We start from the raw sequence: 15,741 nt of genomic DNA, 5'->3' as shown, positions 1-15,741 counted from the left end.
TGACTTGGCCCTTATTCCATACCGATCGACTGATATTGATCGATCAGGAATCGAACTCCAGCGATACTGATACAGATCGGTCGATCCGATACTGATTCCTTAAACCGTGTTTGCCACTGCTCTAATCACATCAATGAAAACTATATCATTAACAAGCAACATTTTAAAACACAGCGCATATGCTTTTTAATGTTCAATTATGAAACATAAGAAGTTTTTTTTCGCTTTCTCCTTTCATCTTATTGAGCTGTGTTCTGGGAAATAAGAACTTTTACAACAGTCAAAAATGCTTCTAGCTGCAGATGCCACTCCAGTCTGATACCTACTAATATTTTAGTTTGAATCTCAGCATAAGGTCTGTTATAATGAAAAAAGTTGAATAGAGAGAGAAGCTCTGGGTAATATCATCTCTTAATATTTTGAACCTGAAATGCAAACTTGGAAACCAAGTAAAGACATTCTTTTATAATCGACATAAAACTCGGAAAGGGTAACAACCCCCCCCCCCCCCTGCTCAAGCCATAACACTTGGTTTACCAGCTTTGCTTTTGCGGTTCCATATTGGAGTGGTCTCAATAAGTTTATGTGGTACAAGCCGACTTTCCCTCTTCGAGAGTTTGCGGAAATTGCTGACTCTCAGTCTGGCTATCTCAGCCTCCTCTTCAGGGGTCATCTCCCTCACTACCACTGTCAACCTGCATTCTGGTCTGACTTTAATTCCAGATCTCCCTTTTGAATGGTATGACACTCTCTTTTTAAAGAATCCCTTCCCAACAAATGCCTCCGCTGCAAGAAGACACACAAGAATCAGTCTTGTAGTGCAATATCAATGGAAGAACATTTGGATAAGTTAATAGTTACCAACGAGAAGACGATCTGGATCCAGCCCATGATTATGGGTTGCATTTGCACGGGCTGAGTGAATAACCTACATCATTACAAATAATGTTACAAAGGTATACCTAGGAGGAATGAAGGAAGCTTGCGAAACAGCACAAGAAAAAATAATTTGGAAAAAAAAAACCCAATAGTGAAGATAATTCTGCAGTATGAATGTGAAATACATGGTATATGCGTGTTCAGAGCGAACCTTGAGTATTTCCAGAAGGGGGAAACGAGGGGGAGGGGGGGGGGGGGGAGCAAAGGGAAGCAGAGTTAAATCATCAGCATGGAGTCTGATGTTCTGGAGGTAGTAACAATGTGAGAAATGTCACTACACCTGATAGACAGTCTTCACAGCACGTTTTACTGTTACTTGCAACTGCAACAATGCATCCTCAACACGCATGCCACGAACCAATGCAGCCACCAAATTGACTTTCTTGGGACTCTGAAACAAACAACGGTACATGTCAGAAGCAATCAGATAAGAATTTAAACCAAAGATCATATCTGATCTATTTTAATCTTCTACGCTATATGAAAACTATGAGCTTCCAATGACAGCTAGCCCAAAAACTGAAAGAGATGATAAACAATCCTCTAATAGAGTAACTCAAAAGAAATAAAAAATTATATTACTCGTACAGTCAAGGTAATGCTCATGAAGGTCAAACTCATCAGGGAGAAAAATTATTAGGGGGAAAGGGAAAAAAATTTCTCTTTTTGGATCTTTAATGAATGACAAAAGGCATACAGGAATAGTATCAACAGTAAAGTAATTGTCCAAGTAATGAATGATGGCTTTATCACTTGATCCCAACAAAGTTTCTTTATTAATAAAAATACAAGCAAAGTTTGATAAGAATTTGGATTTTTCAATTTCATTTAGCTTTCAAAGCACAGATATGGAGCTTAAAAGTTGTCTTCTACGTACATATAACAACAACTACTCAGCCTTATCCCAACTAAATGGGGTCGGCTACATGGATCCTTCAAAGACAAAAATTTTTAAAAAAAATTAATAGTAAAAAGAAAAGGGAACAACAACTTAGCAATATCCTACCTAAATGGGGTCAGCTACATGGATCCTTGCCCTCCAATCAGCTCTATTCGATGTCATACTTGATACAAGGCCTAAATTATGCATGTCTTTCCTCACTACCTCTCCTAGGGTCCTTTTAGGCCTGCACCTAGCTCTTTTAGATCCTTCAATCTGAATCAAATTACTAGGCCTCTGTTGAATACGGCCATAACACCTCAAACGATTTTCATGGAGCTTATCTTGTATCGGGGTAACTCCCAAATCAGCTCTAATATGGTCATTCCTTACTTTATCTTTCCAAGTTTTGCCACACTTCCATCTCAACATCCTCATCTTTGTGACACTTAGTTTATCTATTTGAGTCTTGACACTTCTTAACTACCAAACATTCTGCCCCATACATCATAGCTGATCGTACGACTGTCCTATAGAATTTTCATTTGAGCTTTGAAGGACTACTTCGATCACACAATACTCCAGACACACATCTCCACTCCATCCATCCCACTTTAATTCTTTGTGAAATGTCATCCTCTATGCCATCTTCTTTGATTATGATTGACCCCAGATATCTAAAACAATCACTTTGAGGAATCTTGCTCTCCTCAATATTCCCCAACTCATTACCCATCCTCATGTGACTAAAGTTACACACCATATACTCCGTTTTTGTTCTACTTATCTTAATCTTTTGATTCCAAGGTTGATCTCCATAGCTCCAACTGCTTTTGTCTCGTCCACCAACACAATGTCATCAGCGAAAAGTATACACCAAGGAACTTCATCTTGGATGTCTCTGGTTAAATCATCCATAATAAGTGCAAACAAGTAAAGGCTTTATGCTGATCCTTGATGTTACCCAACTGTACTTGGGAATTCACCTTAACCCTCCACCCACCGTTCTTACGCTAGTCACCAATCACCACATCTTCATACATATCTTTAATTATGTCCAGATATTTAATTGATAGCCTTCTCTTCTTAAAAACATGCCAGATTAGATCTCTCGGGACTCAGTCGTAGGCTTTTTTTAGGTCAATGAATACCATATGTAGATACATCTTGCCCTCTCTACATCTTTTCATGAGCCTCCTAAGCAAGAAAATAGCTTCCATTATGAATCTACCTGGCATAAAACCAAATTGACTCTCTGAGATAGTAGTTTCTTTTCTCAGGCGGGTTTTTATAACCCTCTCCCATAACTTCATAGTATGACTCATTAGTTTTATGCCTCTATAATTGTTGCAGCTATGTATATCCCCTTTATTTTTGTAAATCCGGACTACAATGCTTCTCCTCCATTCATCTAGCATTTTCCTTATGTTAATAATCTTATTAAACAACTTGGTTAGCCATGACAAACCACAAAATCCTAATCTCTTCCACTCTATTGGGACCCCATCTAGCCCCGATGCCTTGCCTACTTTCATCTTTCTTGAAGCTTCTTTCACTTCAGACACCCTAATTTTGCATATATATTTATGACCTGTGGTGTGAAGATGAGTATTGCAGTCTTCCAAGGTACTATTACTCTAAATGACTTCATTGATTAGTCTGTAAAAGTACTCTTCCAACTCTCCTTAATGTCCTCATCCCTTATTAATACTCTACCATCCTCACTTTTAACACATCTTACATGGTCAAAATCTCTACTCCTTTCTCTCGTTATAGCCAGCCTATAGATAGCTTTTTCCCCTTCCTTTGTGCTCAAGTTGTTATAAAAGACTTCATATTTCTTCCCTCGTGCTTTCCCTACAATCATCTTAGCTTCATTTCTAACAAGTTTATACCATTTTTTATCCTCTACATCCTTAGTCCTTTGCCATGTCTTAAAACTATATTTCTTAGTCTTAATGGCTGTTTGAACCTCGTTGTCCCACCACTAAGTCTCCCTAGGGGCATGTCATTTTCCTTTCGATTCTCCTAAGACCTCTTTAGCCATCTTCTTAATACACGTTGACATCTTGTTCCGCATCACATTGGTGTATCCCTCAAAGTTCCACTTTTCTTGTTTAACCACTTTATCAGTAAATGAATTCAAGGAGTCCCCATTTAGGCTCCACCACCTTATTTTAAGGAATATAGGCTCCCTTATCTTATGATTCTGCGTAATGAGACACATATCCATGATCACCAATCTATGTTGCGTTGTTAGGCTCTCCCCAGGTATAACCTTATAGTCCTTACAAAACAATCTATCAAACCTTCTAGTTAGGAAGGAATCTATTTGGCAGATATGATGCCCACTTTTGTAGGTGACTAAATGCTCCTCTCTCTTTTCAAAGAAAGTGTTCACAATGGATAGATCATAAGCCACAACAAAATCTAGAACTACGATCCCCTCCTCATTCCTCTCTCCAAAACCATATCTTCATGAGCGCCTTCATAGCCTCTACGACTCTACGTTCTCTCCCCACATGTCCATTCAATCACCATAATCACCTTTTCTCCTTGACTGAAACCTCGCATTAATCCATCCATGTTTTCCCAAAATTGTAACTTACTATCTTCGTCAAATCCTACTTGGGATGCATAAGAATTAATTATATTGACAACATCTTTCTCCAACACAAGATTGATGGATATAATCATATCTCCCACTCTTATATCCACCACATCATTCTTTAATTCTGTATCCACTACTATACCCACTCCATTCCTATTACTTTGGTCTCTTGTATACCAAAGTTTAAAGTCGTCCAACTTCTTAGCCTCTTTACCCTTCCATCTAGTCTCTTGAATACAGACAATATTGGTCCTTCTTCTCCTCATAGCATCTATCAACTCTAGAATCTTAAATGTTAGGTCCCAATGTCCCAAGATGCTAATCTAATCCTATGCTTTTGGACTAGCTTCTTTACTCGCACTTGTCCACAATCACTTGACACCGCATCCGGGCGCCGACGCAGCACATCACATACAGGGGATGCCCTTGCAAAATGTCAATAGGACATAAAACTAAAGTAATAAAGATACACTCATGTATATGATCCATGCAAAAGGTGATTGCCTGAATAGATGTATGAAATTGTCTTTTACGTACATAGAAAAGAAAAAAGACACAATTAGAGGTATCTACAACACCTGTTTAATGCCCTTTAAAACTGCTTGAACTTTTGAAGGTTTGGACACAACAGCCTGGGTTTCAGTTTTTTCACTGTTTGGTGCTGAAATGGGTATCAATGGAGAAGAAATGGGTGTTATATCAGATGATGAATCTGCAAGTAATTTCCTCGAACTTGAGATGCCCTGCAACAACAGAAATAGATAAAAACCAATCTTAACACCAAAGTAATAGGGGATTTAGAAAAGAAACCAATCTTAACACCAAAGTAGAAATGGATTTAGAAATGTACTGCACATGTTCATAAGATAGGGAACATAACACAGAAGATATTTGATACACCAGAGGCCCATTACCGACGTCCCCTAGAACTTGCACTGCAAGTGGCTTACCAACTGTGTTGGCTTCGACCATTCAACTGACGTGCCAGGGCAAAATATTCGATTGATCACAAGACTTGATCATCCTAATCTAAATATAGAAGGTAAATGAGGCTGATGAAAAGCCAGTTGCAACGATATATAATGTCCCCTGTCAGCTATTTGGGCTCTGCCTCAAAACAAGAAGATGCACCTAAATGATAGTTTGTGTCAGTAGGTTAGAATTTTAGTGGGCAGGGAGAGGGTTCCCTGAGAACGATAAACCTCATGTATATGGCTCATTATCCCGAAAAAAGAAGTAATACTATCATTTAACAAATGCAGCACCAAGATTTGAAATGATTTTGTAAAAGATTTTAGTAAGAAGAGAAGCTAGAAAATAGTAGATTGGTTATATTAATGCAAATCTCAATACAGAAGAAACATATTATCATTACCAACTGTTGTAAATATTGATGAAGAGGTCTTGGAATATTTGTGTATGGTAACTTTCTCGGTTGATATGGAAATTCACCTGCAAAAAAAGTCCATTTACTCAACTACCAAATTTCAATACCTAATGAAAAGAAATCCTGGGATGCATGAAAGGAATCTCTCTCTCTCTCAGACACACCCCCCTTTTTATTTTTTGGATACCCTCCCCCGTGACAATCATTTAGCATAAGATTTTCTTGTATGCTTTTACAAACAAAAGTTCAAATTTATTTACCTAGTAAATAAGAGGAAATTTTACGGGCACTAGATAAATTTAAGGATGCACTCTCAATTTGGGCCTCTCTTCTGCCAATGTGACAAAGTAAGGACTGTAAATGCCTCTGCCACCCCATCATGAGTAAAGAAGCTTAATGAAATCCTCTCTCAACAAACCTAGAAACGAAGGATAGTTCACCTATTGCATGAAGGAAATAGTCAGGTAGCAATAAAAATATAAAACAATACACATCGTATCATGAACACCACCTTCCACTAAAAGAGGAAAAAAAATGATCTTAAAACAAAAAAAAGCGGAAGGAAATTGAAATCATATAAGCAGTAGGAATAGAAGCAACTAATATTGCACATCACCATTATTGTGCCTAATTGTTGCCTGAGAGACCATCACATGAAAAATACATAGCACCAAGTGGTTCTTCCTAGTTTGTGAAAATGCACACACACACACACAAAGAAACCAGAGGGGTAGGGTTGACTTCCTGATGTAGATTAATGGCTGAACCGGCTCGAACCCGTTTGGAAACCATACAAAGACGAACTGGGTCCCAACCTTGTTCTGATTCAGTAGGATACTAGAAGTTTATTTATTTATTTATTTTGAATTATCTTCTAATCTTTCATATTGGAGTTTTAGATAAGAGTTGGATACTAGGAGAAAGTTTCCCTCAAGTTTCTGTGTTGCTTTAATTTCCTAAGTTGAGGAGTTTCCTAGTTGCGAGTTAGTTTCTATTTGTACGAGTCCTTTATTTTCTTCATATATGCTTGTATGTAGAATGTAGTGTTATACCCTATCCGTCAGTATGATGCATTGAGAGTAACAAACCCCCCCCCCCAACATTTTAATGCAGTTAAGATTGTCCAATTGGGTCAATCGGGCCTCAGAAGACTTTATTTTGGCCCATGGTTGGGTTATACGGACCTGGAGCTTCTTATTTTTGGGTTTACTGATGTAATGAGCCTAATTTATAAGCCCATAAAGTAGGGATAAAGTTAGTACACGAGATTAGAACTTAAGTTGAGTGTTTGAATTAGATTAGGCTACTTAATAGCCATAGAGTTTTGTTTTGAGTTTATTTATTTTTAAGTATATTAAAACGATTAGGAGTCCTTTCATGAGTCAAATTTGGAATTTCAGAAGGTCTGTATGTAATACATCCCCCCATCAATTAGAGATGATTTGAGTAAAGAATATAAATTTTTTTTTGAGAGTTTTGGTGTAGTTGATCAGAGAATATGGAATTGGTAACCCAAACCTGGTTTCTTCTCTTCTCTCTTGCTCTCTTCTTCCTCCCAAGAATATCAACCTCAACTCTCTTACCTCCCCTTCCATCGATCTGATTTCTTTGCTTAACAATGCAGTTGCTTCCCTTATCTTAGATCTGCTCATAAATTTAATTATTGGGCCTGCTTGCTTCTGAGATCCAAATCTGGATTTTCAGATTGCATAAAGGTGAAGGCAGGATTCAATACCAAAACCTGGCAACAATGAGCTATTTCTTTTATGCACTTATCTTGATAACCGAGAAACAGCAGTGATTGGGTCCTTTGTTTCTGAATTTTTCCTTGTATAGGAGGCTTTGTTTATGCTTTTGCATGGATAATGAATGTGATTTCATTTCTTCCCACGTCACCAAAATACCTCAAATGGGTCTCATATTGCATGGAGTACTGTTTAGCATAAAATTCCTATTTGAAACTTCACAATGATGTGTTCATGATGTATCCATGTAACATAGGTTTCTACATACTAGTACATCAGCAGAGTTGACTTGTCGATGTGCTCTTTCCCTATAAATGGTAGAAAGTTACTCAACTCTGTCCTTTGAGTTTATGCTAAACTCTGAAAGCTTAAACACTGACGAAGGAAAAAACTGGAAAGTCTGTTCATGGAGATTCACGTAAATTTTTTTTATTGGAGGTTCATGTAAATTGCTGTCAAAGTTCAGATTAGTAAGTTTAAACAGACCAACTCCACACTAAAATACTGAGACATCTCTCCAAATACCCAGATTTCTAGAATTCCAAGGAACCTGAACAACTTCTAATCAGTCCATAAAGAATTTCAAGGACTGCAGAGAGCAATTCAAGCAAGGGTTTCTTAAACTTTTTTATTTTTTTTCATGTTTCACTATCACAGAGCATTTCAGCAACCTCCCACAAATGGGTTTAAGTAAAAACCTACTTAAATTCAGAACAGCCAGTAATAGCGAAATATACAATGCCCAAAAAAGAAAATCGAGAATCTAACAGGATATCAAACTTTGCTGGATTCGAATAAGTTTTCTGTGGATCCATTGCAGAAGAACAGCCAAACGGGTTAAATTAAAGGAAACTCAAACAAAACCGAACACTGATGACTGATATAAACCTAATTTTACATTTAAAAAAATGGACTAAAAACAAACAGCGGCAAAGTTTAGACACTCACCTGTTCAATAGGGAGAAGATGTGAATGACGAAGAGGAATATGCTCATCCAGGGATAAGGAGAGGAAGGGGTTTGTTTGTTTTGTGGGATTCCCAATTAATGACAAGAAACCCTAGTTTCCATTTTGCGGAAACATAATTCACATGCAATGGCATTTGGGGATTGGGAACATAGTTGTCACGTCGTCACGGCGATCCAAGTCGGTGGAAGGGTGTCATGTCGATATATCGACATGTCGCCCGTTTTCTGTGGCGATCATATCGACCATGTTTTATTTTTTATTTTCTCTATTTTTAATGTCATTTAGTATGCTATAATACCCTAAAACCTAAAAAATTAACATGAAAGTGTATTACTAATCTACTATGGTTTAATTCATGAAAGTGTAATATCCATTAGTGTATATGAAATCGTGTATTATCAAATAATTGATAGCAAGCTGATAATAAAGTTGAAAAATCATGAGAGTTGAGTTATGATTCATATGAATGTGACTACAAAAGTAACAAAACAAAAAAACAATTACAAGAACGTAATTTATATTGAGTGAATAAAGCTAATAAACAGCCCATCTAAATAATATAAAAAAAATTTGCTGATGTGAATATGTGATTGTGTACATAGTTGTCATGGCGTCGCCATGGCCGCGCCATGGCGTCCTGGCGCTGGAGAAATTGGCATATCGACCTTCGACATGGCTCGTGTATAAATATCGCCCGATATGGCGTACATGGCGTCGCCATGGACGCCATATCACGATATATGGGCATATCGGTCGATATAAGTGTAAAAACTCAGGTTTTAAATTTTTTTTTTTAAAAGCTTAAATGCTTTTTCCTTCATTTGTATTGGTCACATTAACATTAAAAATTAAAACCATTAAAGATTAAACAGTACACTTTAGTAGTATTCCCTAAATCCCTAATTGGAATTGAAATTTGGGGATTTTAGAAATCGCAAAGTTTGTCAAGACAGAAGAGAGACTTCGTGAGACGCCTGGAGACTGAAGGAGTCAAGAAGATGAAGAAGTGAGAAGAAGAAGAAGAAGAAGAAGAAGAAGAAGAACTGATGCTGCAAGTCTGCAACTCTCGGCAAGTTCGAACCCCTCCGGCAACCTCCAGGTAAGTAATTTTTTATTTTTTATTTATTTGGTTCTTCTTCTTCTTCCCAATCTCCTCCCGAGTCCTCCGTGAGTGCGACTCGATCCTTCTTCTTGATTCTTCTTCTTGATTCTTCTCACTTCTTCGTCTTCTTCACTTCCGCAACTTTCTCCGTCGTTCTTCTTCTTCTTACCTTGCGATTGCGGTTTTGCACACAGTGACAAACCTCTCAGTTTTTTTTTTTTTTTCCTTTTTTCTTCTTCTTGCCTTGTAGTTGCGGGCTTGCTTACATCATGCAGACCTCTCAGTTTTTTTTACTTTTTCTTCTTCTTGCCTTGCGATTGCAGCTTGCACACAATCATAGACCTCTCTGTTTTTGTTTCTTCTTCTTGCCTTGCGATTGCGAGCTTGCACATAGAAAGAGAAGGTGTTTTTTTTTTATCTTCTTCTTGCCCTGCACACAGCCACACATACACAATTACACACACACAGACAGGGAGAGAGTCGAGAGACAGAATGGGGGGTGGAGGGATTTATTACAGCCGGTAGTGCTCTCGATTATTTTTTCCCCTTCTTCTTGCCTTGCGATTCACGAGCTTGCACGATCCACGAAGATGGTGTTTTTTTTATATTTTTTCTTCTTTTTACCTTGCACACAGGCACACATACACAGTTATTTGATAGGCTAATCTATGTTTTCATACTTTCATGTACACTAATGGATATTACACTTTCATTAATTAAACCATAGTATATTAGTAGTACACTTTCATGCTGATTTTTTATGTTATAGGATATATACTATAGCATACTAAATGACATTAAAAATAGAGAAAATAAAAAATAAAACATGGTCGACATGCTCGCCATGGCGGGCGACATGTCGATATATCGACGTGACACCCCTCCACCGACTTGGATCGCCGTGACGCCGTGACAACTATGATTGTGTATTAGTCAATAGTGTATTAGTGTTTTTTGTTTGATATTTTTTTTTAATTTTTTTTATGTCAAGGATAAAGCATTAAAATAAAAAATGGTTATAAAAAATTAAGTTTTATAATTTGAAACAACCATGTTGCCCAATATGACCATATGTCGTGGTATGGCGTCCATAGTGGCGCCATGGCGACGACATGGAGGCCATATCGGTCGATATTCTTACATCATCCATATCGGTGGTTGATATGCCCACTTCTCCAGCGATATGAGGACATGGCGACGCCATGACAACTATGATTGGGAAAATATGATACTAATATGTTATTGGATTTGATTAAATCTTCTGGAATGGCTGATGGAAAAGGTCCGAAATGAACACTTTGGATTGCATAATATCAAGACCTCGTAAAGGATCTAAGTATCCCCCAACCGCCGAACCGAATAGGTTTTGTAGCATCACAATCATTACACTACCGAATGTAATGCAGGTGGGAAAGATAAGATGAGGTGGTGCGGGTTGGGCCAATTACCCACAGATGGACCGTAGTTAGTAAGTTCGGGTACGACAAAAGAAGGCTATGGATACCATAGTTATCAAGGCGGGAAGGTGACCATGGCGTTTTAGAGGGTCAAAATTCAAGGTGACACCACCATGGCGACAAGGCGACCAAGGAGCCTGGACGCCATGGCGACGCCTTGACCACTATGATGGATACGTAAAGGTATTAAACTGACTAGACAGCAATAATACATTTTAAAAAATCCGGCGTAACGCGTACGGAAATGATACAGTACGTGTTTAATACAGTAACTCTATAACAAAAAATACGGGCATATATTCACTATGTAATAGACATGTCCACCACCTACTCACTTAGTAATAGCATCTAGACAATGATTTTATCAAAAGGAAGCCTCATAACTGAAATAAAGACAATATAAGAGTTATGGTTGGAGCTAGAGGCCATTAAAAATAGGCCTTCAAATAGAGGATGAGCATCACCTGCCACAAACCACAGTGCTCTCGGATTCTAAGAATGTTGTTCACCGTGTTAATGGGACCATCACAGCCCCATGGGAGACTTGGAGACACCTGATTCAGATTTCCCAGCTAAGAAATCACTTCACAGATATTGTCTTCAATTCTGTGTGTACAGGAGCCACTTGTGAAAGTATCCTATAAAGAACACTAGCTAATGCAACTTAGAAGTCCCCAACATGCTACCCAACCTCTATACTGGCAACAGATCAAGCCCTCCTTAGAAAATCCTAAACATCTGAACAATTCTATACTGGGCAAATGGATTGAATCATTAGGATCCTGCCTCAGTGTTGTAGAGTTCAGTTTGTGACCAATTAAAAAAAATAGATTAACGCATGCATGAATTTCATAGAGTTCGCTTTGATATATCTTTAAAAAATAGAAACAATACCTGTAAAGTAAAAGATTAACAAACACAGAGACTTGATTTTAGAAACCAATCTCTATCTCAGCAAGCAATTTCTCCACATTTGACCAATCACTCTTCAGCATCATCCTAATGAAGATAATTGTGGTGGTTTTTCTTAAATGAGAAAAAGCAGTGTTCATATGTTGCTTAGGAACAGGATTTCTAAAACACGGCAAAAAAATCTAGATAACCAGGGAAATGAAGAAATACTTACAGAGAAGAGACTCGCCGCTGCTATCAACTGGGAACGCAGACGGAAATGGTGCAGGGGCAGGGGCTCAATACCCTTTCATGTAGACCCGCCGGCCGGCGCTGCAATCGACTGGTAAAGGAGACGGAGAAGAGGAAGGGGGTAGGGGGCTAGGAATCCAAACCATAGAAAACGAAAAAACAAAGAGGGTTTAGATTTCGGATTTTGGGTTTTAACTTTTGAATTTTTTTTCCAAAGCTTAATTTTTATTACTAATCAATTTTTGAATTTCTTTTCCACGTGGAAAAAGGGTTCAAATTTTGCAATATAGATCAGTTAGATCTAACTAATGGCATGAAATCTTGATAAACCACTCGCAAAAAATTAGACACATAAAAAATAGGGTAAAAAAAAATCCAGATCCTGTGCATCCGGGCAGCCGAGCTGCATGTGCAGCGCCAATCTCAAGGCAGCGTGCTTTGATCGCCTTACCCCTGCTCTGGCAAGGTGCTTGGGCAGGGGTAAGGCGGTCAAAGCTCACTGCCTTGAGTCTAGCACTGCACATGTAGCCTGGCTGCCTGGATGCACAGGAGCCAGGTCCGAAAAAAAAAAAAGAAAGGATGAGGATCCGGGCTCAATAGAGGGTTCCCTACATTGTCCGAATACAGTTTTAGGTGAATGAGGGAACCACCTTAGGAATCTAACAATATAAAGAAGGGCATTTATGACATATCACTCTCTTACATTAATCGTGATATGGGAGGTTGTGTTCTATTTTCATATTTGAGCCAGCATTGTGCACAACTTTTGTCCCAAAAAAAAAAGAAGAGATTACTCGAATCTGATTAAGCTTGAATCGGTTCACGAATCGAGAATCTAAAGCTATTTTACGTTTAAAATTGAATCGATTTAAGAATCAAGAATATATCAACCCATGAATCGGTTAGATTCAAGATGAATTATAAAGAAAATTACTAGGTATCAACTGATCCGATTCCGATTAAGCAACAATTAGAAGCGATGGAAATTTGGATCGGTGTCAGCCAATTCCGATCCAAATATGCATTTTTTACCGATCCGATTCCTGATTTTTAAAACCATGGTTATTGCATTGGGAATTCATGGACCTTTATGCTTTTTCTTTTTTTTTTCTTTTTTTTCTTTTTTTGGTGCATGATTTTGTATTTCGAATAAAGTTTTTCTCCGCCCATAGAAGACAATTCACCCACTTTCCTAGGGTTCACAAACCCATCCTAGGATTTTAGTATATCCAAAATACTCTCCTAATACCCAATATTCCCACCCCTCAGTAAATAAGATCCCATTCACCGTGGTTGGAGGGAAACTCAATACTTATATTTCTATTTGAAACCAAGTTACAAAGTTTAGAGAGGAAATCTTTACCTGACTTTTCAAGGAAACATACTACCTGTAGATTTGTCCCAAGCCATGGAAGTAGGGGTTTTGGTGGTGGTATTTGGTGTATTGGATGTTCCTTCTACGGCCTTCTAAAGTTTTATGCTCTTCAAGATTTATTGATTTCTTTTTCGTTGATTTTTTTTTTTGAGTTGAATTCTTTGTTCACGTTTCATGTGGTCCACCAAACAAAAACCTCTTGATCTTATTCGGGAGAAACTAGATAGATGTTTTGCTCAAGCTTTATGGTTAACCTTGTGAAACTATGTTTTCCTCACTTCTTTATCATCCTTTGGGTCAGATCATAATCCATTATTTTAAACACTAGTGCACCTTCTAGACTTATTAAAAAAAAGAAGGGAAGTAGTTCTCTGTTCGAGAGTGTGGCCTACGCCAGCACTCCCATGTGTCTATCTCTCTCCTCCTCAAGACAAAAGGGTAGAGATGTCTTTTCACATAGGGTGGAGAGAAATAGACTGATGGGAGTGCTGGCATAGGCCACACTCCCGAACAGAGAACTTTTTCCCAAAAAAGAATCATTTCCAAGCCCATACCATCATTAGGGTTTTCTTGAATTTTGTGCCTCAAAATGGAACGAGTGAGGCGCTTGCAACTTAATCGTTAAGAGTAACACTATCATCCAAAATCTTAAGAAATGGAATGGATGTTTTTAGGAACATCTCTTCTTTTAAAATTTCTCTTTTACCAGCTGGAACAATTGGATCTAAACAAGGAAATTTCAGGAATGATTTAAAAAAGGAGAATGGTTCCTTACACTGTCTGAGTGCAGTTTTGAATGAATAGAAGAACCCTCTTTGGAATCTGACAAAAAAGACAAGAACTTTTATAACATATCAACCTTCACATGAACAGTGATATATGATGGGGGTGACGGGGTGTACAGTTTCATTTTTGAACTGGTGTTGCTTGAAGCAGAAAAAATCGTTTGATTTTAGAAATCAAACTCGATTATGTTTCACAAGGTGGTCAAAATACAAAATTTTACTACTATGTGTGGCTAAGATTAATAATCATATATGTAGTTAGATCAATAGATTACATAAAATATAGTGAGGGTCAGCTTGTTTATGATGCTCATATGATTGCTAAAGTTTTTGCATAGCATTTTAGTTCCATTTTTTACTTCTAATTCTTTAGACTATAGTTTGTTGAAAATCTGTTTGCTCCCATCAAAACCCATTCTGAAAATGACGTTTTAATAGCTCTACCCTCAGTTGAAGAAGTTAAGGATGTTGTGCTTAGTATAGGGTTATACTGTCATGATGGAGTTTCAACCATCTTCTATCACAGGAGTTGGAATATTATACACCAAGATTTTGTTGAGTATGTACATTACTTATTTACTAATATATATTTTCCCTTTGACACTAATCATACACTTATAAAACTAATTCCAAAAAATAAAGAGAATGCTACTATTCCTGATGAATTTAGGCTCATAAGTTTGTCTAATGTAGCCTATAAGATAATATCTAAACTTTTAGCAAGAGGTTACAGAGTTTTTTAAGCATAATTATTTCTCCTTTCCAACATGCATTTATAAAGGGAAGACAGATTCTAGATAACATCATCATTGCGTATGAAATCATTCATTATATGAGACATTGTAAGGGAAAATAAGATGAGTAATGATTAAGCTAGACATGTCCAAGGCTTATGATCGCTTAGAATCAGGTATTATACGTGCTACATTTGAGTTTTTAGGATTTGCTAACCATTGGTGTGATCTTATATGTTATTTACTTTTGTGATTCCTCAATAAAACTAAAGGGTAGAGCCTTTGATTTTTATGACCATTGTAGAGGGATACATCAAGGATGCCCTTCGAGTCCAAACTAATTCATTCGTACCATGGAACTTAAATCTTTTCGAGGGTATCAAATTACAAGATCTGCCCCTAAGATTAATCAGTTGCATTTTGTAGATGATATGTTTACTTCTTGTCATGCTACTATTGATTATATTAACACCATTTAGGCCATTCTTCATCTTTTTGAGGATCTTGCTGGCTTGGAGTATAAATAGTAATGACAGTGAAGTATAATTTAGTAGGAATAATCCATCTGGTTTGCGACATCAGATTGTCATAAGCTTGGTATGAAAGAGATGTCA

At 37.5% G+C, this 15,741-nt stretch overlaps 1 protein-coding gene across 2 annotated transcripts; it reads right to left on the bottom strand.

Moving 5' to 3' along the window:
- Window positions 1–452: 452 nt before the first annotated feature.
- Window positions 453–12,237, bottom strand: LOC122642830 (39S ribosomal protein L22, mitochondrial-like). Of its 2 annotated transcripts, none has more exons than XM_043836434.1 (7): window positions 12,217–12,237; window positions 6,078–6,235; window positions 5,806–5,882; window positions 5,009–5,173; window positions 1,220–1,330; window positions 862–928; window positions 453–786 (listed from the first exon to the last, which is right to left on the bottom strand). In XM_043836434.1, the coding sequence occupies exons 2-7, from the start codon at window positions 6,196–6,198 to the stop codon at window positions 515–517; spliced, it is 813 nt and encodes a 270-aa protein (XP_043692369.1). In that variant the 5' UTR covers window positions 6,199–6,235; window positions 12,217–12,237; the 3' UTR covers window positions 453–514. The 2 variants fall into 2 exon arrangements, with proteins under 2 accessions (XP_043692369.1, XP_043692368.1); XM_043836433.1 differs by having other exon boundaries at window positions 6,078–6,257; window positions 12,217–12,227.
- Window positions 12,238–15,741: the final 3,504 nt, after the last annotated feature.

The sequence above is a fragment of the Telopea speciosissima genome, chromosome 10, assembly GCF_018873765.1.
Source record: "Telopea speciosissima isolate NSW1024214 ecotype Mountain lineage chromosome 10, Tspe_v1, whole genome shotgun sequence".
In the NCBI taxonomy this organism is placed as follows: Eukaryota; Viridiplantae; Streptophyta; class Magnoliopsida; order Proteales; family Proteaceae; genus Telopea; species Telopea speciosissima.
The sequence above is the reverse complement of the archived record's forward strand: the minus strand, read 5'-3'. Positions and strand labels throughout refer to the sequence as shown.